Source organism: Corvus cornix, chromosome 7 (assembly GCF_000738735.6).
Source record: "Corvus cornix cornix isolate S_Up_H32 chromosome 7, ASM73873v5, whole genome shotgun sequence".
NCBI lineage: Eukaryota > Metazoa > Chordata > Aves > Passeriformes > Corvidae > Corvus > Corvus cornix.
Genome location: NC_046337.1, coordinates 15,844,763 through 15,870,288, shown reverse-complemented (window position 1 = coordinate 15,870,288; position 25,526 = coordinate 15,844,763). Strand labels below are relative to the sequence as shown.

At 55.8% G+C, this 25,526-nt stretch overlaps 1 protein-coding gene across 2 annotated transcripts in view; it reads left to right on the top strand.

Moving 5' to 3' along the window:
- NHEJ1 (non-homologous end joining factor 1) overlaps positions 1–25,526 on the top strand; it is a 43,429-nt gene that overhangs the window by 2,803 nt on the left and 15,100 nt on the right. For both annotated transcript variants that reach the window (XM_039555423.1, XM_010406932.3), the window contains exons 4-5: positions 1,847–1,985; positions 3,457–3,515. In XM_039555423.1, the coding sequence (XP_039411357.1) occupies positions 1,847–1,985; positions 3,457–3,515 (198 nt within the window). The remainder of the gene's footprint in view (positions 1–1,846; positions 1,986–3,456; positions 3,516–25,526) is intronic.

Sequence of the window (25,526 nt, the reverse complement as noted above, 5' to 3'; positions counted from 1 at the left end):
ATGTTGCATTCCTGAAAGTGTTCAAAACCAGGTTGGATGGGGCTTTGAGCAACCTCATCTAGTGGGTTATCTTGAAAGTCCCTTCCAAACCAAACCTTTCTGTAATTCTATGTCTGGTGTGGGGTAATGCTCTGCCGGTGCCCTGTAGAGCACAGCGATGCTGTTCTCTTTAGGTGCAAGCCATGAAGCGGGGCACAGGGCAGCGGGTACCCCCAAAGGACCTGCCGGTGGTCTGTCATGACGGGCGGAATTACAGCGGGGTCTCCCCGGCATTTAAGGGGTTGCTGTTTCACGGGGCTGCCCGGCACGTTGCGTATCCGGAGGCAGCCCCTCCGCCGGGCCCCCGCAGGCGGGCAGCGCTGCGGCCGGGCTCCCCCGGGCCCTGCGTCCCTGCGCGCACAAGAGGGCGCCCGGCGCCCGCGAACCGCCCGGCGGAGCCCCGGCCCCGGGCCGGCCCTGCGGCTCCGCCGCCGGCGGGAGGCAGCGCCCGGCAGCCCCGGCGCCCCGCTCCCGCCGGGCCCCGCTGCGGGGCGCGGTTCCTCTGCCCCCGAGCGGCTGTGCTTCGGCATCGCGGGGGGAGAGCCGGGCTCCCCAGCTGCTGCGGGGGTTGTTCTCACCGCCTAGGGTGAACTGGGGAGCAAATAATCGGGGTCCTGGCTTGGCTTACCCCAGGAACTTGATGTCCCTCCTCGGGGAAGACGCACAGAGGCTGAGCTGAGGAGGTGCAAAGCCTCTGTTCCCGGCTGCTCCTTTATTTTATCTTGGATGCGAACTGGATGTCTGCAAAACGCCATGGAGGTGGGAAGCAACCAGGGTTCTGAGCGTGACTGGTGTGGATGCAGCAATGGGGACCAACTCTGCCCCAGCCAGGGGCTTGAGGCGACCATGGAGCCCACCTAGCTTGGCCCATCCCATCTCTGCTGCAGGTGGTGCACTCCAAGTGCTCCAGTGGGTGATGCCCATCACCTCTGTGGCTCGTGTCTGGGGGTCAGCAAAGCACAGAGCCCACTGTGGGCTTGCCATAGGAGTGAGAACGCTTCAGGAACACTGCTGGGCTTGGTGTCCTCTCGCCCATGGGCTCAGCCTGGCTACAAAAACAAGGGGCATGATAGGCTGGGGGATCTCAAATACCCTTCTGGAGACTGAAGGAGGCGATAGGAGGGGGGCTGCTTCGTGTGCCTGCTGGGCCAGGGTGGCCCATCTGGGCTCTGAGGCAGAGGACATGGCCAGGGCTCTGCATGGGGCTTGTGTGGGTGTAAGCTTAGAGGAGACACTGGTGGGCTGCAATGGGGAGCATGCACAAGTCCTGCATGTTGGGATCTCTTCTGCTTTTGATCTCACCGCCCTGGGAGTGTCTCTCCTGTTCATCAAGCCACAGTTTGACACCTTGGGTCTTTCTGGTTTTTCACCCAGCCATGCCTGTTTCCTGATAGGAACATGCCGCAAGGTGTGCAGAGCCATGGGGAGGGTCTGAGTGGCACATGGGCGGCTCTCTGCTGTCTGTTGCACCCAAATGGTGGGTGGAGCATTGCCTGTTCCCTGCGCTCTGTTTCTATCGGACTCTCCCACCTAAGCTCTCCCCTGCTACAGCCCCCAGCTGTGAAAGGATGGGGCTGGGATGGAGGGATGTGTCCTACAGCATCTGGCCTGCCTTCTCCCAGCTCACATCTTTTGACCGCTTCCCACTGGATGTGGGTGAGATGTGGGGTATTTTGGGGGGCCCTGTGTGACCTGGGCTGCAGCTCTTGCTAGGACATTGCTGGCTGCCCTGCTTTGACCACTCTGTGGACAGCTGTGGGCTTCCTTAGACCTGGACCTTTCCTAGACTCTCCCTCCTCCATTGTAGGTGTTCCGTCACCTCGTGCGGCCCCTGATTCAGATGAACCTGGTGCTGCAGTGCCAGGTGCAAGAGCTGATTTCCCTGCTGCTCCAGAAGGATGCTGAGATTGAAGATTACAGGGAGAACGGGGCCACTCTTAGCAGAGGTGAGGAGGGATGCCTGGGGCAGGGAGCAAGTTTCCTCCTTAACACTGGGCTGGCGTGCTCTGCTCCCTCTGGCTGTTACCCAGCCAGGCTTGTGTTTCATGTTTAGCTGAGCCGGCAGCACAACGGTAGCCAGAAGGCTGGGAGCAGCTTCTGGGGAGAGCTGGGGGAGGAACAGCCCTTGACTGATAGCTGTAGAAGTTGGGGAGATGCCAAGGGGCTCTCCACTACTCTCAGAGCACCTGGCTGGTCCCCAGGAGCCAGCGGGGATGCCAGCAAGGGCTGGCCCTGCAGTGGTGTCAGGCTCCCTTCCCAAGTGCAGTAGCTCACTGAGTTACTGGAGAGCAACCAGGGGCTCCCAGCTCTCCCAAACATGGAAAGTGCAGCCGTGCTCATGGGCCCCCCTCCAGCGCCCAGCCCACTTTGCCATCGGGGTGATGGGCAGACAGTAGCCCCCTTGGGTAGGACGTGGGGCAGGACCTGCCGGGGGAGCCACCTTGAGGTGGCTTGTCCTCCACCTGTGGAGGTTGGCTGGGCGCTGTTTTTTGGGTCATCCCTTGCTACTGCCATGCTTTGTCCTGCTGCCACAGGTGATACCTGCACTTCTGTGGGAACCTTGCCCCCTGGGCATGCGGGGAGTAGTGGGGGTCAGCCCTGGCTTGTGTATCATGTCCAGGATGATATTGTGGTCCAGACCCTGTCCCATGACAGGTGCCCCACCACAGGAGCCTGGATCTGCCCTGGAGGTACACTAGAGCTGCACTGGCCAGCTGCATGTCCCTCTGTCCTGCTGTGTGTGAGCTCTGCAGGGCATGGAGCAGCCAGGACAGCCTGGCTTGAGTCCAGGGACTGATGCTGGTAAGCAGCTGGCCTCTCTTGTCCCTTGCCTGGTGCAGGGCAGAAAGCTGGGAAGAAACGCACATTGCACCCTAGTGGCTGAGCGAATCCAGCCAGGTGCTTCTCCAGACCACATCTTAGCAACAAGGTGGAAAAACTTGTGTTTTGGACAAGGTGCAGAGCAGAATATAACAGAGGTTTGTCCCTGTCCCAAAAGAGGAGGACACAGGCTGGCTCTCCCCTTCAGAAGAGCAGCTAGACAAGCAGTGCCCTGTCCCACAGACTCAGACAGCTCATTCCAGCTGTAAGATCTGGGAATGGTGTTGAGCATGTCCTGCCACCATTCCCTGCTCCTCAATGTGGGAGTGCTGGGACAAGTGTGGATGGACACTTGGGCCTGCCTGGCTGCTCTGTGCATCATCAGGCTCAATCATGTTTTTCCAGCTTCCCTGTGGTCCTTGCATCTTCTGCTAACCAGGTGATGTGTCCCTAGCCCAAGAGGCCTGCTGGTCTTTCCTGATGATTTTGGGATGAGCGTGCTGGAGCTTTTTCCCTCACCCCATGGACAGAGAAAGGGGAAGATGGGGTGGGAGGTCTGACCAAACCTGCTCGGGCTGATCCCTCTCTACTTTGCAGACCGCCTGCGGACAGAGCCCTTCCAGGAGGAGACATTTCAGCAGAACTTAATGGCTAAGGTAAGGGCTAGTGCAAGTCCTCTGTCCTTTGGCAGAGGGGTGGTTGGGAGCTGTCATCAGCAGCTGCAGTGTGAGGTGTGCCAGGCTGAATGGGAGCACTGATGGGGATAGCTGGACTTGCCTAAAGAGGGGTTATGCCCTCTAGCTCTCCCATGGGTCTCTTTGCGTCCTTGCCCCTCATCTCTACGGCCAGCAGAGCTGGGAACGTGCCTGACATGGCCGGATGGGAACTACCTGGTTGCTGGGAGCTGCCAGAGGTGCGAGCCAGGCTGGCTGCTCCACAGGAGTGTGCCATCACTGGGGCATATTCACCTGCCTCCCACACTTGCTCTGGACCTAAACATCGCTGCTGATGGCAGGCAGGGGTCAGGTGAATGAGGAGAAGCCATCTCCTTTTAGTTAATCTTTTCTTTTAGAGGCAACTTTGCAGTGATGCATTGTGGGGACAAGAGCTTTTCAGCATGTTATCCATGCTCTGCCTACCATTGTCCCCTTGGCACACTCAGCTCTAAAATCAGACATGTTCTTTGGAGAAACTGGAACTGGAAGGAGAGAGTCTTTGATCCTTTTGCATTACTGGAGATCATCACAGAAGGACTAACATGATTCAGACTGATGTGCCAAGGTCAGAAATGCTCGATGCCCATTGGTGCAAAAAGACTTGGGATGCTTCTGAGTGTTCCTGTGCTTGCTGTGAAGGCACAGCAGTGGGGAGCAGTGGTACCTGCTGGCGACCAGGGAGTCAGCCAGGGTGTCAGTGGTACCACATGGGCTTTGGGAGAATGTCGCTTTATGAGATGAGCTGATGTTGTGCAGCCAACAATAGATGATCTGCAGAGTTTCTAAAAATTAGAGATGATCCCTCTTTTATACATGAGATATTGCATCCAGTGCAGGCAACTTTCATTTCCCCTGGGTTATGAAGGATAGAGATGAATTCACTGCTGGACTGCAACTTGGAGGTTGCCTAGGGACCAGTGATCATGACCAGATTACATTCACCCTGGGCAAAGAAAAGACATTCCTAAGCAGTAATTTATATCCTTCATGCCTTGAAAGAGCTAATTTCCCAAAGCAGGGGGAAAATTATGAGTGAAATCAGCTCAGAGGAAACATTTAGATAGAAAAATGTGAATGAAAATGGTGAGCTCTTTCAGAAGAATTTCAGAAGCCACAAAAAGCCACAATTCCACGATCAAGAAAGAGGGCAGCGCTGGCCCAGAGCCCGTTCTGGTTCAGTGGCAAAGTGAAGGCAGCAATTAGAAATAAAAGAGCAGTTTATAACAAATGGGAGAGCGGGAGTAGATAGCAATCAATATAAATTAGAAATTATGAACTGTAGAAAATGGGTAACAGAAGCTAAAGACATCAGGGAAAAATCATGGTGAAGAACAGAAGGAAAGGCTTTTATTTAGTGCAGTAGGAGAAAACCCCAAGCTCCTAGCAATAGGATAAGCTGATTAGTAGACAGAGGTGGTGAAATGATTGATACTGGACCAGACATGGTAGAAGCAGTTGGTAAAGGTTTCGGTGCTGTCGCTGGAAGGGTGCAGGCAGATGTGCCAGGATAAGGGGATGATGAAGTGTCTTTGTCCAAGAGTCATCTGAACAACATCTGCTAAAGATGAACATCGGGCTTGAAATTCAGAATCCTTCAAGAGCTGGTAGGGTGTGGGGCATGGGGGAAGGTGCAGAGTGGGCAGGAGGGGGAGTGAGGCAGCTCTGCACAGAGCCTGGCAAAAGCAGCTGGTGTGGAGCACATCTGGCAGAGACTGAAAAGATGGGATGGCAATTGGTGCTGTGTGTACCGAGAACAGTCCAGGATCCGTGTCTTGGAGCCGGAGTGTTGGGTAGGGAATGGAAGGCTCTGGGAGATGCTGCCCCTCTGCATCCTCTGGTAGCCAGGTCTGAGCACTGGCTTCAGGGGAGAGGCTGGTGGAAGGATGCAGTTGTGCGTTTGGTCTGCTGGGAGGGTGTCTGTCCTCTCTGCATTCATCCCATTCTTTATAAACCCGCTGATGATGCCATCCTGCAGCAATGAGCTGTGAGATGCAAACAGCTGCTGCCTTTGGTTTGAGTGTGGTACCCCATCGTTCCTCCTGATGCCTTCTAGGTCTTGTGTTAGTGAGGAGCACCAAACACAGCTTTTCAGCTCTTTACCACCAAAACTGGCTCTTCGCCCCAGTCTGTCCTCTCATCTTGTGGCAGAAAGGGGGTCTGGATGGCCTTATTGTCTCTGTGCAGTTATTTCAGAGCCCCCAGAAAATTTAATACTCTGTTTATCAGCTCCTAAAAGGAGCAGCACAAGGAGCTGGGGTCCTTCAGGACATGCTGCAGGGAGCTGGGAATGCTGCGAGCACTCCCATGTCTAGGTTTTCAAAAAGATGCCGGACAATCAGCACAGAGTCACAGGAATGGATTGAGAGCTGGGGAGAGAGCCCAGCATTGAGGGACTTGGAAGGGAAGAGCTCTGTCTAGCTTATCAGGGAGAAAATTGAGAGGCTCCTTGATTACAGTGTGTGAGGGTCTTTACAAGGAGAAAATGCTGGTTAGTGAAGCTCTCTCTTTAATCTTGCAGAGAACAGTGGAGCACAAGCCAGGCACTGGGAGAGAGAGCCAGGCAATTTCAAGTTAGAATGGAGGCACTTGGGTTTGCTCCCGCAAGTGACTGGGGCATGCTCCCAAGGGCAGTGGTTGATCCTCCATCTCTTAATGTCTCCAAAAGTGGGCTGGGAGCCCGCCTGGAAGAAAACCAAGTTGCTGGGTTTGGTCTTGGGATGTGCGTGGTTGAATATCAGTGGGCAGGAGGTCAAGGAGAGAGATCTATTGGTCCTTCCAGTACCTCCATCTGCAAAATGGGGCTAGAGGTTGTGGATGTTTGGTAGTGGTAAGCACCTCTTGGCTGGAAAGGGATTGTGATGATGTGGTACAGGGCTGGACGCAGACAAATGCTCCACAGCTTTGCTTACTTCCCAGACCTTTGCCATATCCCACATGGAGAGGAAAGGACCTGTCAGTCCCCCAGGGCAGAGCTGCACAGCCTCTCAGCTTAGACGTGCCCTTTCTCTGGGCTTGTGTGCACTTGACTGTTCAGGGCATTTTAACTAACCATGGGGAGTTTTCCAGCAAAGCCCTGGTAATATTTATACGTTTAGGAAATGATGCTTTCACACACACAGTTTTTGGCAAGGGTTCACTGCTGAGCAGCTGCCTGGGCTTGAGCAGAGCTGGAAGGAGAGCAGTGGCTGTGCATAAGCTGAGGCAAAACCGGTGGCTTTTATTGGCAAGGCCAGGGGTTCACGCCACGAGGGGAAGGAGCAGGCGGCTGGAGAGGGCTCAGTGTTACAGAGCTGCCCCAGCACTGTTCCAAACAGTCTAGGACCCAGCAGGCTGGGGATATTTTGTCCCCAGGCATCCCTTTGGGTTACAGAAATGACCCCACAGGGCAGGGTGGGGTGCCCACCCATGGGTTTTGAGAGCCTTCCCCAGCTTGGCTATGGTCAGCGTTTCATGACACAGCTTATGCCAGAGTCTGCGGTCTGACTTTGAGCGGGAAGGGCGAGCAGGTTCCCGCAGCGCTGTGCCCCCTGCTCTGAGGAGGGCAGGGACAGGTACATCGAGGACAAGCTCACGGATGCCATCAGTGCAAATATAGCCCCCGCGCCCCAGGATGCTCTGCCCTGTGTATTTTTATCTGCTGTGGCTGGCGCGCGGGGGCGGCTGCTCCGCACCTCCGCAAGCGGAGCGCGGGACCTCGGCAAACAGGACGCGGCGGGTTCACGGCTCGACCCCGGGGCCCGGCGAGGAGGAGGAGGATGTACCATCAAAACAAGCAACACTGGAGAGGAAGATAAACAAACAGGCAGCTTCCAGTGCGGCCCCAGCCGAGGGCGAGTGGGAGCCCCGGGGCCAGGGCTGGCGGTGGTGCCGGCAGCGGTGCTGGCTGACGTCAGGGCGCCCGGGGGTCAGCATCCCTCTTATTGTTTCCCACCGGGGCTGGGACGAGGGCCAGGCACCCGTCCCCGTCCCGTGTGGGGACACAGGCCAGCGGGGCAGGTGGAGGATGGCCAGGACGCACTCTGGAGCCACAGGCCATTGCCACGCCGGGGTCCAGCTGGGTACCTGGCTGCACACTGCCTGCCTCCAGCACCCTGCCTCTCCTTTTTAACAGGAACTAAAAATAAGCCCTGGGTAGCGGAGTGGCCACGGTCTGGCTGAGGACGAAGGCGGTGGTGGCCTGCGTATTTTGCAGGGTGGGGACAGCATCCCTCAAACCCACGCCAGCTTAGTGCAGTGGAGAGGAAGCAGCCCTTTGGCTGCTTCAAATGAGGGATGTTTTTAATTAGCGTAAGGTAGATGCGACTTTGCAGCTGCAACTGGGCCAGAGCGGGGCTGGTGGTGTGTGTGCAACATGGAATGCTCGCACACGGGGTGCACGGCTCAGGGAGAACCTGCTGTGGGTGCTCAGCTGGGCTAGGGTCCCTTGGCATGGGGCTGGGGAAGGAGCTGGTGACCACAGTGCTGTTGTTAACAGGGCTGAGAGGTGCAAAAGTTGCACAGCCCTGAGCAGGTTGGCTCAGGGCAGAGGTGGCAGCATGGGGCTGGCTTGTGGGGCAGCTCAGATGAGTAGAGCAAGCTCTTGTGTGCTGCCAAGCATTTGTGCTGTGCTTGCCCTGTGAGCCCCATGGGTGCTGGTGTCTTATTCTGGATTGGGGCCATCTGGAGGGTCTTTGCTTCATTCCTGAGCAAGCTTTGGTCACATCATCCCATCGCTGCCCTGGGGTCTGAGTCCCACACTGGAAATGCAGCGGGCCATGGCTGCTGAGCAGAGCTGGACACACACTGCCCTGCACACACGTGTACTCAAGGAGCTGCACACTGCTGCAAGCAGGAGTGGGGCGAGGGCTGCTTGTGCTCAGTGTGAGCACATGTACCAGAGCAGGAGCGTGAGAACAAGACTTAGGAGTGTACATACTGGCACTGATGGAACAAGGGGCAGAGTGCCACATCTGCTGGCTGAAGCGGGATGGGGGACAGGGGCTAGCACTTTGTGCCCACAGTGGTGCACTTGGGGAGATGCACTGGCGGTCATCACTGTGTGGGTGCTGACCACCGCCTGTGCACCAGCCCCCTGCGGTGTTTGCCACGGAGGCGCATTGCGGTTGGTGCTGCGGTGTTATTTATTTATTTGCTGAGGCCCCATCAGGTGAGGGGCACCCAGCCAGGATGCACTTTTGGGGATGCCACCAGCAGCCACAGGCCGCTTGCACAAGCAGTGAGTCAATGGAGCTACATGCTGCTAAAACCAGACTTGGCACAGGCAGCCCAGAGCAGCAGTCTGCCTGAAAGTGCCCAGACCACGGGCAAGCAATGAGTCCCCAGCTGCTGGACCAGGGCTAGGCTGGCTGTGATTGCTCCAGCCCCTTGCCTCTACCAGGGATGTGGGGGCTGTCCCAGGAGCCCTGAGGGTATGCTCCTTCTGGGGATGTGGGGGTTTCACAGCCCAATCCCCTGTGCCACTGTAGAGAGTGGGTGGCACCTGAACCAGGAACAGGCAGCTCTCTGCTTGGTCCCAGCCCACTTCAGCCCAGCATCACCTGGTAGTTTGTTTGGGGATGGAGGGATGGACAAGCACCATCACAGCCACCCTCCCTGGGGTACTGTACAGCCCTTGTCTCACATATGTGGTCTGGTGTGTGCAGGGAACCCTCCTTTGCAGTCGGGGTGCTCCTCATCCTCTCCATGCCATGCCATGCTGTGCCATACCATGCAAAGCTGTGCCGTGCTCTGCTGTGATGTGCCAGGTTGTGCCATGCCATGCCATGCACTGCAGGCTTGAAGAGGGGTATCACAGACCTTCTGGCAGAAGGGGCCAGATGCTGCTCCTGTGGGAGAGGCCCCAGTCTGTGCATGGGCACTGGCTGCGCAGTGCTGCTGAGGAACAGCTCGGCTTGGGGGATGATTGATCTCGTGTCAGCAGGCGGTGGTTTGAGCCAGTGCCAGGCCTCAGCTCAAATGGGAGCATTGAAGGGGGAGAGCCCCTTCCCCCTCCTGAAAGCAGAGCAGCAATCCCCCTGCCACCACCCCTGGCCCTGCTCCCACATCTTGGCCATTATCGGCCCTGCGGCTGCAGGCAGCTGCCCAGCCCTGGGGAGCGTGCGAGGGGCAGCAGGGAGTGCAGAGGTGTCTGGGGTCCCAGCCCCACCAGGCTGGGCTCTATGGCTGTGTTTGGGTTAGAGGAGGGCAAAGGGAGCATGCAGGGATGGTTGGCAGGGGAGGAGGTGTAGGATATGGTCTGCCCCTCACCACTGTGCCTTGCAGCCACCTGTCCCAGCCCTTCAGCTCAGGATGTGGCAGCAGCTCCTGGAAGCAAAGGACCTTTTGGAGGAAAACAGGGTAGACTTTAATGGGGCACTAAAGGCATTGCTCTGTGTCAGCATCTCTGTCCAGAGCTGATAGGATTTGGACTGGGGTGTTGCCATCCGCACTGTCTCCAAGGGCAGAGGAGCAGTGCTGCCTGCACCCCTGGTGCTGCCCTCCAAGCTCCCAGCACCCCTTCTGTGCTCGAAATGGGCTGTCAGGATTTTTCACCATGTTCCTGTGTGTCTTGAGCCCTTCACTAGCTTCCTCCATACCCACAGCTGCATCCCTTCTCCAGTGGCATCCACTGGCAGCTTTTATTGGTGTTTCTGAAAGCTGATCCCTCCCTATCGCATGGGCCAAAGCCCCATAGCCTCTTCCAGTTGTGCCAGCCCATGCAGAGGTGACACTGAACAGCTGAGACGTCTGGGCAGACAGCAGCACCTGGGAACGGGTTGCTCTGCACCCCAGGGGGTACAGCCACTGGATTCCTGAGTCTGCCTGCTCCCACTCTGCTCAGACCTTCGCACCCTAGGTATCTGTGTAAGGAAACAGGGCCATTCATGTATTTCTCTCTCTATTTATACCTCTCCCTTTCCGAATTTAGTGTGTGCACAGGCAAAGGGGGCAGCGAATGCCGGGGCCACTGATGTTCTTGGCTCCAGCACCGGCTGGAATTTTGTCCTGGAATGTATCCTGAACCGCTCTGAAAACACGAATAAATCTCTGTGTGTTGTGTGCATGTGTGTACACAAATACATAGACAACGTATAGACGTGGAGCCGTATAGGGCGTTTGTGAGCTTTGCTATTTAAAGGAAGGAGTAGGTTCAAGGGTTCTCAGCGAGGCAAACACCTCTCGATCAAAGGGATGCAGGGTGCTCTGCTAGTGACCATGCATCTTAGAAGATAGCTGGCACTCGCTTTGGCCTCTCCAGGGACCTGAAGCCACCCTGTTGGTGCCCAAAGTAGCACACCCACCAAGCCCCAAGCAGTGCTCTGATCCTGTGGTGCCTACATTTGATTGAGGTCTCTGCTTCCTAGCCTCCAGTTTCTCAGTGAGAGCCCCAGAGAACCAACTCCTGTGCTGCTAATACAGGCTGCAGAGCCTGATGTAGAGCCGGATGATGTAAAGCAAGGATATTGACCCCTCTGTGGCATGGGGTGGCCCAGGGCTTCTGGAGTGTCAGGGGTTGTCTCCTGAACATCATCTAGTGCTCACAGGTCTTGAGGAAAGATCATGTGGGAAAGGAGAAAATAAATGCTGGGTAACAGGTCCCAAGTAGGTGCTAGGCTGGGCATCTCCTTGGGATTCTGCAGCATCTGGTGCTCATGCCTGTCTGGGAATGACAATGAAATGGGGAAAATATAAATTTGGTACCAGATCCCAAACAGGATGCTTGGCCATGCCAGGAGGGCAATTCTTCTGGCGGTGCTGGCAGCTGCCTTGCTGTGGGTCCTGGATGAGGCCCTGGTGGGAGAACCACTGGGTCTCCCAGCACCCTTTGGCCAGGGAGCTGGTGCCCTATTTAGCCCAGCTCAGGATCACGGTGGCTTCTTTTCTTCTGGATGCTGAAAAACCTGATATCTTGGTCTGAAAATGCCCATGTTTGGTCTCTGGCCAAAGGCAGTATGTTTGTGGGTGGGGGAAATTGGAGCAAATTCCTGCTGTGAGTCCTGCACGTGTGCGCGGGCGTGTGGATAGGGGAAATATAGTTTTCCTCTTGAAAAAAAGCCCTGCTTATTTTTATACAGAACTCCAGAAGGGCTGAAGGTGGAAACTTGGTCTGTCAGCAGCTGTCACAGGGGAGCGGGTCCCTGCCTGAGTTTCGGGGGGAAACCACAGCTGGGTGTTAATGGGACTGTTAATGAATTAATGTTAGCTGCTGGGGGCCAGCGGGGAACCTGGCTCAGTGCAGCATGAGCACATGGAGCCCTGCCCGCACATGGGCTCCGGCACAGCTGCAGAAAGCCCCAGCTCTGGGAGCCATGCACTTGGGGAGGTGTGAGTCTCTCCTAGTCATGTCTCACTCTCTGGGTTGTGGAAACACTTGGAAATGTATCCGCATTGCCATTGGGGGAGAGGGTCCTACAGCAGGGAGAGTGGAAACAGCCAGGGTGGGTGTGCTGCCTTTCCACTACGGGCATCTGCTGCCTGAGCCGATGATACTGTTTAAGGCTGGGTCTATTCAGCTGCTGAAACCAAACCTTTAAAGCAATTTGAAGTGAAGTGAAATCCCCCCAGGTTTATTTATGGGTTGGAAGCCTGTGTTGCTCAGTCAGTGCAATGCCTGCAGCAGCACTGGTCTCTGCACAGCACTGCCTGTCCGCAGCTCTTTTCGTGGTTATTTCTCTTTCTCCCCAAAATGTGGAGGAGCAGTGAGTGAATGCAGTGAGTACAGCCATGCCCCATGCTGTGGACTCAGCAGTATCTTTGCAGATTTTTCACAGCTGGTTTGCTGGGAACAGCTCTAGAGGACAACAAGGAGGTCATGCTAACATGCTCACCTGATGCCAAAATGGTAGGGTGCCATGAGGCTGAGAAATAGCACTGTATCCTGCTTGGACTGGAAATAAGAGGGAAGATGCAGAGAGGATCGGGGAAAGAGAGAGTAAATTCTTTTCTGTAGACTTCTCCTCCTGTGTTCTTCAGGCTCTGTGAATGAGATCTCAGTGTGTGAGATCTGGGCAAGCCTGTGGCATCTCCTGGGATTTCTCCCTCTGGTATCAGACAGTGGGTGAATCAAGAGGAAATACTGACCATCCTGACGGATGGATGACTGTGCAGAAGAAGGGATGGCAGTGCCAAAGAAGGGATGGCCATGCTGAGGAAGGAAAGACTACACCAAGGAAAGGATAGCTATACTGGAGAAGTGAAGACCATACTGAAGTTGGAATGACCACGCCCAGCATGGGACTGCGGATGGATTGGTTCCCCAGCAGAAGATGCTGTTATGGATGGAGAGAGACAGAGCCCTTCTCAGCTGCGAGGAAGGCTGAAATAGCCTGAGCCCTTGGGGGGACTCTGCTTGCTCCCCAGGGATGCTGTGCTTGATGCAGAGACTACTTGGTCAGAGAGACTCTCACCTCAGTCAGGAAACCTCTCTGGGCATTTGGACCCAGTACCTTTCCTGGGATCTTGTGCTGGTTCTTCTGAATCAATCTCCAAGTACATAGCCAACATCTGCTATCCAGTTCCAAACCCAACAGGTGGGACTAAGGGCCTGGAGAGGGCAGTGGCTGGGCTCCTCTGGCAGGACTGCTCTTTGCAAGGGCTTTACACAACTTGCTCCCCATCACTGGAGAAGGCCCTTCAGAGAATCCCAAATTCCAGCTTGGAGGGACTCTGAGGCGCCTCTGTGCCCGGCTGCCTGCTCTTGCAGTCCAGCTCTGGCTCCACTGGGCCTAGAGCCCTTCCCAACCCTATCTCAGGCAGACAGATATCCCAAAACCCACTGGTCCCAGGGGCTCCCACTCTGGGTCCCTCTGGCTGAATGAGGTGGTGTGCGTGTGCCCAGACTGTCCCCTCCTGTGACTGTACAGTACACACAGCTAAATATATGTCCGTGCAGATACAGGAACTCAGAGGGGCTGAGTGATGCTCCCTTTCTATACCTCTTTTCATGGGGAGAGCTAATGAGATTCATGTCATTAAAGGGCTGATGTTTTGTGGGATGGGAACCTTTTAAACGGGATGTGTCCTGGCTTAGTCATGGCAAATATTTACCAAAAAAAAAAAAAAAAAAAAAAAAAAAAAAAAAAAAAAAAAGAAAAAAAAGGGACATACCGTATAAAATTAGAGTTCTGAAAATAGTATTTAGAGCAAGTGAGAGAGAGGAACCTAAAACAGAAAATACAGCCCAGTCTGTTCAGGAGTCAGGGGAAGAGAGAGCGGGGAGGGGGGGGGAAAGCCAGAGATAAAACGAGAGAAACCTCGGCAGTAAAAACAGCATCTTGGTAAATAGACTATTAAAAAAATTCTGACCCGCTTTATGGCTTTCTTGGCTGCCATTCAGCTGTGCTGCCCTGGCCGGCACGGAGGGAAGGTAGCAGGAGCCGGCGTCTGTGTGGATGCTCAGAGCCCCAGGACGCGGCTTCCCCCCCGCCCCGGAGCAGCCACACAGGGCGTTAAATTTAGCCACATAATGATGGCCCTGAGGAGGCAGCCTTTTGTAGCCACACTGTAATTACTGCCTCGCTTATAAATTTTATTTTTCTTATTATGTTTCCTCCTCCTCCTCTGCTGGGGAAGGGGTGGGGAGGGGGTCTCCCACACCCCCATCAAACCCACAGCTCTCTGGAGAGCAGGGGGTGCCATGGGATATAGGGGAAGGTGGGAATGGCTGCCCAAAAACCCTGTGCTGCTCTCCTGCCCCAATACAGGGCTCAGCCCTGCATTTGGGGATGGGGGAGGCATTGAGCTAGCCCCAGTGTAGTAGGGTCCCTGCAGCCTAAAGCATGGGTGTCTTGACCCCCTTGATACTTAGCCTCACCCTCTGAAGCTGCTTTGGAGTTCAACTTGTGCAGGCAAGACCAGGGGATCTCTGGTGGGGCTGCAAGCTCACGGCATAGCCAGGCAGCCAAGATCCCTACCAGGGTGTGGGGGATGCAAGGAGCAGCTGTCTGTCCCTGCTTGGAAAGTCACTGGCTCCAGCCCTGCTCCTCACAGAGGTGGGAAAGGCGAAAAGGGCGAGGGGTGGCTCTGGCCACCTCCTCCTGCCAGGAGCGGGCAGAGGGTATGGCTCCTGTCTGAACTAGTGCAAGTGGGGGACAACTTTAGGCTGGGCAAGAACGTGCCAGAAAAGGTCTCGTTCCCCTCTTGTTTTCCCAAAACAAAGGAAACAGCCTTGCATTGCTGGAAGTCGCGTGCTCGGGCTGTGCTGGCTTGTTATCATCCGATAACCTGGCGACCTGGGAGCTGCCCTGCTCCTCACCCGTCAAGCCTGCACTACGGGATGCGAACAGCTTCCGCATGAGCTGCCCTTTGCAGAGATCCGTTTTCCGCTCCCCGGGCTGGGGGGGACAGTGGTGGGGGCTGCCGTGATGGCCCTGGCTGGCCCCAGGCTCACCGTCTGCCATATGCCTGGGAGGAGATCTGCCCCTGAAAGTGATGATGGATGGTGAGGGCAGAGGAAATGCAGAGACAGCAGGTGCCTTGGCATGGCCTGGATGCTGCCATCCCATGTGTGGTGTGGAAGGAGATTTGGGACTCTGCTATATTTTGCTTTGTCCCATGCAAATTCCCTGAGAGCACCATGGCCAGGCTTTGCTGTGGAGCAGGGTGGGCAGTGTGCAGGGCTGGGGGTGGCAGGGATCCCTTGGGGCATACAGTGATGCCTTCAGGGAAAGGACCCTTGCACATTGCCAAGGAAGGCTATCCAGCTGTCTGCTTGCCCTTCCAGCTTTGCCCCTTCTCCCAGGCTCTTGCCTTGGGGAGGGTGCAGTGATGCCAAGGTGCCCTAGGGGCTTTGATGGGACTGGTGGTCACAGTGGTGTTCATCTATCACTGTGGGGACATGTTTGGGGCAGCATCTCCTTGGCAGAGCTGTGTGTGGGGCATGTGCGGGACCACAGCAGTCTCACCCAGCTGTGCCCAGGGGAGCCAACTCATCCCAAAGCAGCCCCTTTCTCCTGCCCTGTGCTATAATGGCTCTGTTCAGCACGATGACCCGAAGCAACCTCCATCCCTTGCTCAAGTACCCATTTCAGGGCAGGTAGGACAATACTAAATCAACTCCTTTAAAGCCTCCTAGCCTGCAGCCCCACAGACGTGCCGGTCTCCATCCCTCCCTCATCTCCTGTGGGCACACTGGGGTCTGGTGCACTGGCCAGCTGCCCGGGCATGGGGCTGCCTCGGCTGCTGGCCAGGAAGCTCCTGACCCTCCACCCCACTGCGGGGTCCGTGGCTTGTGCCAGGCGCCAGGGATTCAGCACCGAGGTGGTCGCAGGAGTCCCTGGGGACAGCAGCCATCACCTCACTGGTGGCGGCTTGGGAGCCCAGGTGTAGAGAGCACTGTGGACCAAGAGACAAAGTGCCCTTTCAGCCTAAGCCCTGGGAAGATGTCTGTGTGTGTGTGCAGAGGTTAATGCCTTCGGCCCTCAGGAGAGGAGAGGAGAGGAGAGGAGAGGAGAGGAGAGGAGAGAGAGGAGAGGAGAGGAGAGGAGAGGAGAGGAGAGGAGAGGAGAGGAGAGGAGAGGAGAGGAGAGGAGAGGAGAGGAGAGGAGAGGAGAGGAGAGGAGAGGAGAGGAGAGGAGAGGAGAGGAGAGGAGAGGAGAGGAGAGGAGAGGAGAGGAGAGGAGAGGAGAGGAGAGGAGGAGAGGAGAGGAGAGGAGAGGAGAGGAGAGGAGAGGAGAGGAGAGGAGGAGAGGAGAGGAGAGGAGAGGAGAGGAGAGGAGAGGAGAGGAGAGGAGAGGAGAGGAGAGGAGAGGAGAGGAGAGGAGAGGAGGAGAGGAGAGGAGAGGAGAGGAGAGGAGAGGAGAGGAGAGGAGAGGAGAGGAGAGGAGAGGAGAGGAGAGGAGGAGAGGAGAGGAGAGGAGAGGAGAGGAGAGGAGAGGAGAGGAGAGGAGAGGAGAGGAGAGGAGAGGAGAGGAGAGGAGAGGGAGAGGAGAGGAGAGGGCATGGGCTGGCTCCATCCCCATGGGGAGCTGGGAGCCATCCCCAGCACGTGTGCCTCTGCATGTGCTTGTGTGTGCCTCTGTGTGCAGGAGGCTTATGCATTTCCGTCTCGGTGTATTTACATACGTCATGTATGTATCTTACTCATCACTGTGTTTTTCTTTCCTTGTTCTTGGGTCTTTCCCCCACCCCCCCATGGATCTATAATTCTTATGGCATTTTATTCTTTGCTTTTATTTTTTTGTTCAAATCTCCAGTTTTGGAAGTTGCTGCCTCCTTAGGAAAATAAACTGTATTTTTAGTGCCTGTGTGCAAGGCTGCTGATGTGCCTGCCCCTGCTCATCGCTTACTCACTACTTGTTTAAGCTTTTATTTACCCCTTTGCCTCGTGCTGGGGTTTGGGGACAGCCAGCAGCATGCTGGGGCTGAGCAGCATGGCAGGAGCATGCCAAAGTTGTCAATGAGTGAAAGGCAGCTCCAATCTGGCCTTTATTGAGGTCTGGGTTTGCATAGCTCTGGAGCAGCCTGCCCTGTAATCAGCCAGCCACCAGAGTTGGCCAGCCTTGTAATAAAGTAGCTCTATATTTATTTGTTCTGTTTATACGCTGCTCTGTAATAAGTTGGGAGTCTTCCCCACTCCCCCCATTTTCTTTGGGAAGTTCCTCTGGGTCTCCAAGGGGATCTGCATCCTGTGTGCAGTGGATGCTTGGGGCCCTGCATCTCGCGAGCTGCTCTGGCCACATCTGGGCCACGTGCCTCCAGCTCTGTGTGTCCCATACACCCAATGTCCAACTGTTCCCAACCTCTCCCCAGCATCCCAGCCCCATTCCCCAATGCAGAGAGCCCCAGTAGCTCCCCTGGTACCCCGCATCTCCCCATGGCCCCTTCTCTCATCCCTATTGCCCCAGCGCTGCCTCTGCGAGCCCCCTTCCCTCCCTCTCTATTTCAACCTTGGGTCTTTTTAAAATACGTTCATTAAAGGGAGCTCAGTTGCCCTTTCCCCAGTGAGGCTGGAACACTGACAGCCTGTTTGCCCGCGTGTCTGTAATTAAACTCAATCTCTGGGTCAATACAACAATGTGACTGCACAGAATAATTCCTGGAGATCCTGACGCCGAGGAGGAGTGTGGCCTGTAAGCAGCCCATTCACGCCTGGCTTTCTATAAATACTTTACTATGTGGCATTAAGAAAACTTCAAGCCCTTTCTCCCCCCCTCTTTTTTTTTTTTTTTTTTTTTTTTTTTTTTATTAGTGCTACATAATATAGTAATTGTGTGACTAGAAGGTTCCCCCTGTGCCTGCCCGGGTTCACAGGCCTGGGTGTGACCTTGCGCTGCACTGGCCGAGCACAGGAGCCATGCCCAGGGACTGCTGTGCTCACCAAGGAGATGCAGGTGGCCTGCAGAATCCTCCATCGCAGGGCTCTGCCAAGCTAAAAGGCTTACACCCCTAAAACCCTTCCCAGGGGTGTCCCTGCTGGCAGCAGTGCTCGGCTGATATGTGTTCTGTGGCCCTGGGAGCTGTGGCTGCTGGAAGGAGATACCAATGGATGTTGAGGAAGAGAGAGGAAGGACAGGCGTGTGGGAGCATCCCTACATTCCCATGGCCATCAGTGTGGCTCCTCAAGTTCCAGCCTGGTAGCTCTCTAACTTGGGATCCTTGGGAAGCCACAGGGCAGCTGCTCCACAGGTCCCAACATGCCCAAGGGCAGGAGTTAAGTGTGTGTCCCAAGTGTGATCATATCCCGCCTGCTGTCCCCTGTGCTTCCCTGAGGCCATGCCTGCCCTTCCCTCCCCTGGAGCCTACTGGTGGCATGGCTGGAAGGGTGCTCAGGCACATCCAGATTCCTGGGAAATCCATCCTCTGGCTCTGTAACCTTCATCAGTGATGCTTTCCAAAGCAGGCAGACAGAGCAATTTGCCTTAGCCACGGGGTGTGCCAGTCCCACACACTGCCCAGCTCCCCAGGCAGCATCCCTTGGCTGGCTCCTGGGACACTGTGACTACAAGTGCCTGTCATAGTGCAGGTGCCACGGTCACAGAGCAGTCAGGTCCCTGCCTGCCTGGCTCTTGCTCCCTGTGTTTTGAGACCTCGGGGTTGCAGAGAAAGCAGGGCTCTCTCCCCACTCCTCTGGCCAGCTGCAGAGCTGGAGCACAGAGACTGCGAACATGGACAGAGGATGGGCATCCCACCCTCACTCTGCCACCTGGTTGACATGAGGATATAGCTGCGGTTGCATGGCCAGGAGTAATATTACGTCTTTGTGCTGGGTTGATGTTCTTGAAAGCCACAATGGACATTAATATTCATGAGCCCACTCTGCCTCATCCATAGTCACGTAGCATCCCTAGACAGTGTGGCTCCTGCATGTTTTTCACTTGCGTGGCCGTGTAGTGCCCCCAAAAGTGGCAATGTGCAGAGCTGGAGGTGCCAATCTGCCACCAGCCAGAGCTGAGCAAGGGCCATGGTTGCTGGTGCAACTGTAGGAATTTGGGGATCAGCTCTCCCTAGGTGCTGCCCTGTTTTGTGGCTGCCTAGTTGAGCGTGAAAATGAGCAGACCCATGGGTGGTGCTCTGGAACAGGCACCTCCAATGTCCCTGCTCTCCCCTGCAACCTGGCATTTCTCCAGCTGCTGCAGCCGTGTTCCTGCCTTGGCACCCCTGCCTTGGTGGGGTAGCCTCTAAACTTGACCCCCAAAAGCTGCCAAGTGCCTCTGGAAGCCCTTGGGGAGGATCTGCATCTGGTGGTGCAGAGTAGAGTGCCAGGAGAATTTCAAGTGCCTCCCATCCCCTCCATCTCTCACCCTTTTCTGCTTTGCTGCTGACGTCTCCCTGCACGGCCCCCCAGCTGCCCCACTTCCCAGATTTATTTTGTGGGACAATCCAAACTGCCCCCCCCCCCCGCCCCCAGCCCCAGCACTAGGGGCTTGGAGCCCAAAGGAGGAACAGCCCGGAGGCATTTGCATCCTCATCGCTGCCATACTGCTGCAAACTGGGTGCCCTGGATGTGGCAGCCGCGGAGATGCGGCCGCGGTGGGTGACAGGGACGCGGCAGATGGCGCCCTGGGTCCGGCCAGCGCCCGCCTGATGGGCTGCGGCGGCGGCGGGGGGGCTGCGGATCCGGCACCGCACCTCTGCATCCCGGGCACTGCATCCTGCATCCCAGGCACTGCATCTCTGCATGCCAGGCACTGCATCACTGCAGCCCTGGCACTGCATTGCTTCATCGCCCTGGCTGCAGCCTCTATGACAGGGATGCTTCAAGGCAGCAGGGCTGGTACCCACATTGTGCTGTCACCCTGGTCAGTGGTGCAGCAGGAGCCAAGCAGGCTGTCATGCAGCCAAGGAGCTTTCCCCCATCACTACAGCATCAGCCCCATGTGGGTTAGGAGCAGGGGTGTGCCTGCAGCTGGTCTTGCCCTGGTCTCCCTGCTGCAGAGGTCCCTTCACGCTTATTTTTCTCAGGTCAAATGAATCAGGGCAGATGAGTGAGGTTAGGCTCCAAATTTGGGGGTTCTGGGCCTGTTTTTTGCTTTAGGAAGGCTACAAGAAGAGAAAGGTTTTGGTGGGAGCAGCAGAGAACTGGGGTCCCAGCTCCCCAGCCCCTGCTGGGGCAAGGCAAGAAGGACTGGAGCGAACTGGCTGCTGCCCAGCACAATGTGGGGATCAAACAGCATCAGTGGCCACAGCTCATCTCCTCTCATCATTTATTGCTTACCCCTCAGAAAGGGCCTCTGTTGGCCTATTTGTTTATGATTTTGCTGCAAAATCTGTTGATAGAGAGATTAGAAATTTTACTAAGACCTCAGCTCTTGTAGTGATGGTACTGCTCCACTGACCATCCTCAACCAGTGCTCAGCTGGTGCTGGCTCTTTCATTCCAGCTGGGATCAGCAGTTATTCTGCTCAGACATCAATACCACTGTGGGCTGTTGTCATCCACAGCAGAGATTTTTGTTCACCTCCCCTCTCCAGTCTTTCACTTGTCACTTTGATAGCTCAAGCTCCTCAAGCTACCTCCAAGTTCAGGGGTACTGCCAGGTTCTCCCCACAGCCAGACCTCCTGCCTCTGCCCATAGCGAAGGTTTGGGCTGCTAGGAAGCTCTGGCGAGGCTTGCCCAGACCTACATGGTGGTCTGTCCCATGCAGCTCCACAGAGAGGTCCCTCCATTCTGGAGGCTTCCCACGGGCCCAGGTCTCGCTGGAGCTGCACAGTGCGAGCCAGGGTGCCCTTCCCGTGGCTCCTGACCGTGCCAGTCTGTCTCCGCAGCTCCTGGTGCTGCTGCCTCCCCTGCCTTTTACTTATGTGTTTTTATGGCTCGGAGGGAGCCGTCCTGCCCCAATTCCCCGCATGCTCCTAATTTCATAGTTCTCTCCATGTATCCATATATATCCATATAGCATTTGATACAGGTTTTATGGGCATTTCCATACGTTTTACAGACACAGCCATTACAGAGCCAGGTTTCACCCGAGAAACCTCAGGGGAGCAGAGCACTGAATCGCCTTAGTCTTGGCCCCAGAACAAGGCTCTCTTCTCTCCCTTGCTGGGGCTGCCGCTATCAGCGCTGCAGAGGGCTGAGGGACGGCTTGGGGCTGGTCATGCCAGCCTCAAGAGCCAGGATGCTGCCTGCAGCCTCATCCATCCTGCTTCTTGCAGCCTCATGCTGCAAACCCCAGACCTGTCACTTCTGCCCCTTGCTCCCTTTCCAGATGGATGCCACTGGCAAGGGACTGCTTGAATTCAGGACCACAATCTGTATGGCCAGGTTGCCAGCATCCAGCCTGTTTGCCTCCCTGTTGGACTGCACATCCAGCTGGCTGTGGGGACTGGAAGCCCTTAGAGGTGGTGCAGAGAGTGATGCCATCCACGGCTGTTGGGGCAGGGATTCCAATGCACAAGGCTCTGAACTGCAGCTGCTGCAGTGCATGCAGAACATTCGAGCTCTGGCACAGCAGCTTCTGGCTGGTGGAGGGACAGAAAACAGATCCAGGTGCTTGAAGCTCTCTGCACATATTTTGGCCCGCTACAGAGACTGTCAGCACTGCAGTAATGCCCAGCACTGCACAGGGGCTGATTGTGTTCCCAGCACAGGAGAAGAAGCCTCAGATCTTGTTTAAAAAGGTGACATGTGTCTTCATCTCCACTGTGGCCAAGCCCTGAAGCAGCCTGAAGTGCAGATCTAAGGCATCACCATGACATTATGTCTAGGTGCTGGGCTGTTGAGCACCGTCTGCAGGGGAAGATGGACTGGGACAAGTGCATGCAGGGTTGCGTCCACTCTTAGCAACCCCACAACCTATTGCTGCTTGACAGGGGCAAACATAGCAGCATCTGGCCTCACTTCAGGTCCCCAGTTCTCCTGGCCTCACACTGGACTGATGGGATAAGGAATTTCCCACCCCGTGTGTGAATTCCCATTTGCAGGGCAAATCCCCACTCCCAGCACTGCCTCAAGGATTGCTCCTTGATGCACCTTGATGCTCAGCCATCCCAAACACGGCTGTGGCATCATCAGTCCAGCCCTGCATGTGAGCAGTGCCCTGGATCAGCTATTAATAGCACCTCCCCTCTCCCCTTTTGAGGACTAGTGGGAGTCCAGGGTACATCCCACTCTCTTTTCTTGAACAGGTCCTGAAAGCAGGAACCATTTGTGGCTTCCCCAGCCAGTGTGTCTCTCCTTGGCCTCCAGCATGTTCTATTTTCTGTGCTGTTTACTGTTCTTCTGCGGGCTGTCAGGTTTCCGTGCTGGGGAAAGGCTTGTAAATGGGGGGGTGAGCAGCAAGTCCGCACGGAGTGGCTACGGGAGGGCGGTGATGGAGGAGCACAGACATGGCCTTTATCACAGCCTAGGGGATGTGTGGCTCATAAATCCAACCCAGGCAGATAGGGGATAAATCATCCCAGCTGGGACACTGGTGGTTACCCATGGTTAGAAATTAACTTTGTGTTGGATGGGTCCCAGGCTGTGGGATGGGAAGGGAAGGCTGCTCTGGGCAGTGTGCCTCCTGCCTGGACAGCCCTGGAGCCAGGCTGCAGGCAGGCAAGGAGATGCCCACTTCCCTGGCCCAGGCAGGCAGGGCTGCCTGGTGGGCACGATTAAAGCCAGAGTGATGAAGCAAATGAGCTGGGCTGGATGCTGTGGCTGAACCTGTGCTGCGGGTAAGGATGCTCTGGCACTCACTCTGACCTGGCTGGACTTTGGCACTTGGACGAGTGTCTGTAGCCACTGGACTCATCATCGTGGGGCTGCAGCACACTGGGCGCTAGGACTGGTCTATATGGGAAGGGACAGGGACCCAAAGTGGCAGGGAAGGTGGCAAGATGTGCTTGCAGGGCAGAAGAAGGTATGTGCTCACAGCAGGACTGTCATCTTCCCCTCTGGGTTTGGCAAAAATGGAAGCCTCATCCTGGTATCTCAGGGACATGCAGGCTGGGGCAGTCTCTGGCCTGGCTCTGTGCCTCTCAGGGTGGGAGGAGGCAGTGAAGCCCACAGACCCTGTTTTGCTTTTCCTCTCCAGCTGCAGTATCCTTCTAGCCCCAGTTCCCCTTTCTCCCATCCCCAGTGTTCCCTGCCCAGCTCCGTGAACACTCCCAAACTCTACTGTGTATAGGGCCAGGGCTTCCACGATGGCTTTTAGGTATGCAACTACAGAAACCTCTTCTGCTCAGGTCAAGTGCCCACAGTTGGGACTGTGTCACTCTTGGGGTCCCAGAGCACCCACTGAGGAGGAAGATGGGGACACCCCTCCTGCAGTGGGTCTCCAGGCATCTGGCTCAGCTCACTCCTGGCCAGCTCTCTAATAGCTCCCCAGCTTTCCTTTCTAATGAGGCTCTAATTGGAAGCCAGTTGTGCTTCCCTTCCCCTCCTCTCAGAGCTCTCCAGTCCCAGTGCTGCAGGGTGATTAAGCTGAGGTTTTGGGTTTTTTTAATATGGCAGAATTATTTTGGAAGGGCCAGGATCGTTACATGACGGGCTTCTTGAAAAACCCCAGGCTTCGCCTTTCAGACGAGGCCTTTTCAAGTGGTTTTGCACAGTACACGTCTCTGGGCAGAGACCGTCTCGAACAGTTACTGTTAATTATAGATGCCTCTTTCCCGCTCGCCCATTACTCAAAGGATTTTTGTGTGTTTTAACAGTGTTTTACATCAGCCTGAATAAGACTCTATTCAGTATTTCCGAGAGCTGGAACTTGGGCATCCCCTGCTGTATGTGTCGTGCTCTCCTCCCTGCATCCCTGGGGCTGGGGACCAGGCAGCCAGCATGGGCACAAGCCTTCCTCCCACTGCCCAGCCAGTGCATGCACTGCTCTGGGCGCGGGAGTTGTGCCTGCTGCACACACATGCTCTTGGCACCCTTCTCCTGCCTATGTATGGCCTTGGGTCTGCATGCTCAGCTCCTTGGGCCATCTCCTAAATCCACCCTCCATCACCCTCCTTACATGCTGAGCTCCACTGCCTGCTGGTTCATGCTCAGCCAGACCATGTGCCCACAGCCGTGTCGTCCTCTTTGCCCAAGGATTGAGGGTCAGTGACAGCCTCAGGCACAATGGTCCCATCCTGGTCTCCTCAGGATGTGCAAGGTTGTCTTCTCCTTGCTGAGTTCCAGGCCAGTGTGTTCCCCTTGCATTAACACAGTAGCTGGCGCTGTTCCCCAAGTCCTCCTTCATTGCCCAACTATTCAACAGCAACTTGTTGCACTAATATCCTCGACAATGCTCTTGCCTCCCATGCCACCCCATTTGTACCCTCTGCCTGCAAAAGCCACCATTTATTCCAGCTTGCCTCTTGTGTTTTACCTTAGGTGTAGGCTGTGAGAAGAGCTTGCGTCTTCTCCCATGACAGCCAAGCTGGTTTAGCCATCCTCCTTGTGGAAACATCTTGTCCTAAGTATTTTCCCATTCCCACTGCAAACCCCAGATGCTCAGCTGGGCATACTGGCTCCTTCAGAGAGCTCTGGTGGGTTTGAGAGGGGTGGTTTCCCACTGCAGAGCGATACTGTGCCTTCTCTCCAGCAGCAGGCTACTGGTGCTTCTGCTCCTGAAGCATTTCAAGACCAAGGACCAAGGTCTGGGTCCCCCTTGAGAGATGGGAACCTCTCCAGGCTGTGCTGAGCACTCCACAGAGGGGGCACAGACTCCTGGGCAGAGCCACCTGCCCAAGGGCTGGGCCGCTGGGCTTGGCAGTGAGTGTCCATGCCAGACAGTGAAGCTTTGGTCAGTGCAGAAGTCTAGAAGGGTTGGGAGATAAGGAGCAGCATCAGGGCTGTTCAGCTGACCAATTTCATGGGGCTGGAGGTGACAAGAGCTTCCCCTGTGTCCTCTGTGAGCTGCTGGCTGCTCCCTCAAGAAACCACAAGTTGGAGGGAAAAAGTGGATCCTCATGCCCACCATCCATCCTCCTTCAGGCTGGAGTGGGGACTTTGGGGACGGTGGGGGGCAGCTGGGGGGCACAGTGGCATTGTTCAGGGAGAACCCCATTTGGGGAAGGGGGGATGCGCCTTGTTTGGGCACCTCTGCAGCACTCACCTCCTCCACCTCAGCGTATAGGGCACTGTGGTCAGGCCCATTTATAAAGCTGGTAAATATATTGGCAGAGTTTGTATCCCCTCCAAAGGTCAATATTTGTGCAGAGTTTAATTTTAACTTAACAAGCAGTTGTTTGCAGAGGCTGCCCTGTTTGTGTGTGTGTGTGTGTGTTTCCCCACTGATCGATGCCCGTGAGGAGGAGTGTGAGTGGCTCGGGTGTGTGCACTGACTCACTGGGGTGCAGAGGGGGTCGGTGACACTTCCCGCTCCTGAAGATGCTCCGGATGCAGGGGCAGCACTATGTGGTCCAGAAGATAAGGTTCAGGGTCTGTGGCCGAGTCTATAAATGCAACCCACAAACCTCTCCAGGAGGTGACAGCGGGCAACATGTGCCCCGTGAGGCTCCGAGCAGTAGCCAATGGGGACAGTGGCTTTCCCAGCCTGTTCTGACCAGTGCCCTGGGCTTGGTACAGGCAGCCCTGCAGCCGCACAGCCCCCAGCCTTGCCC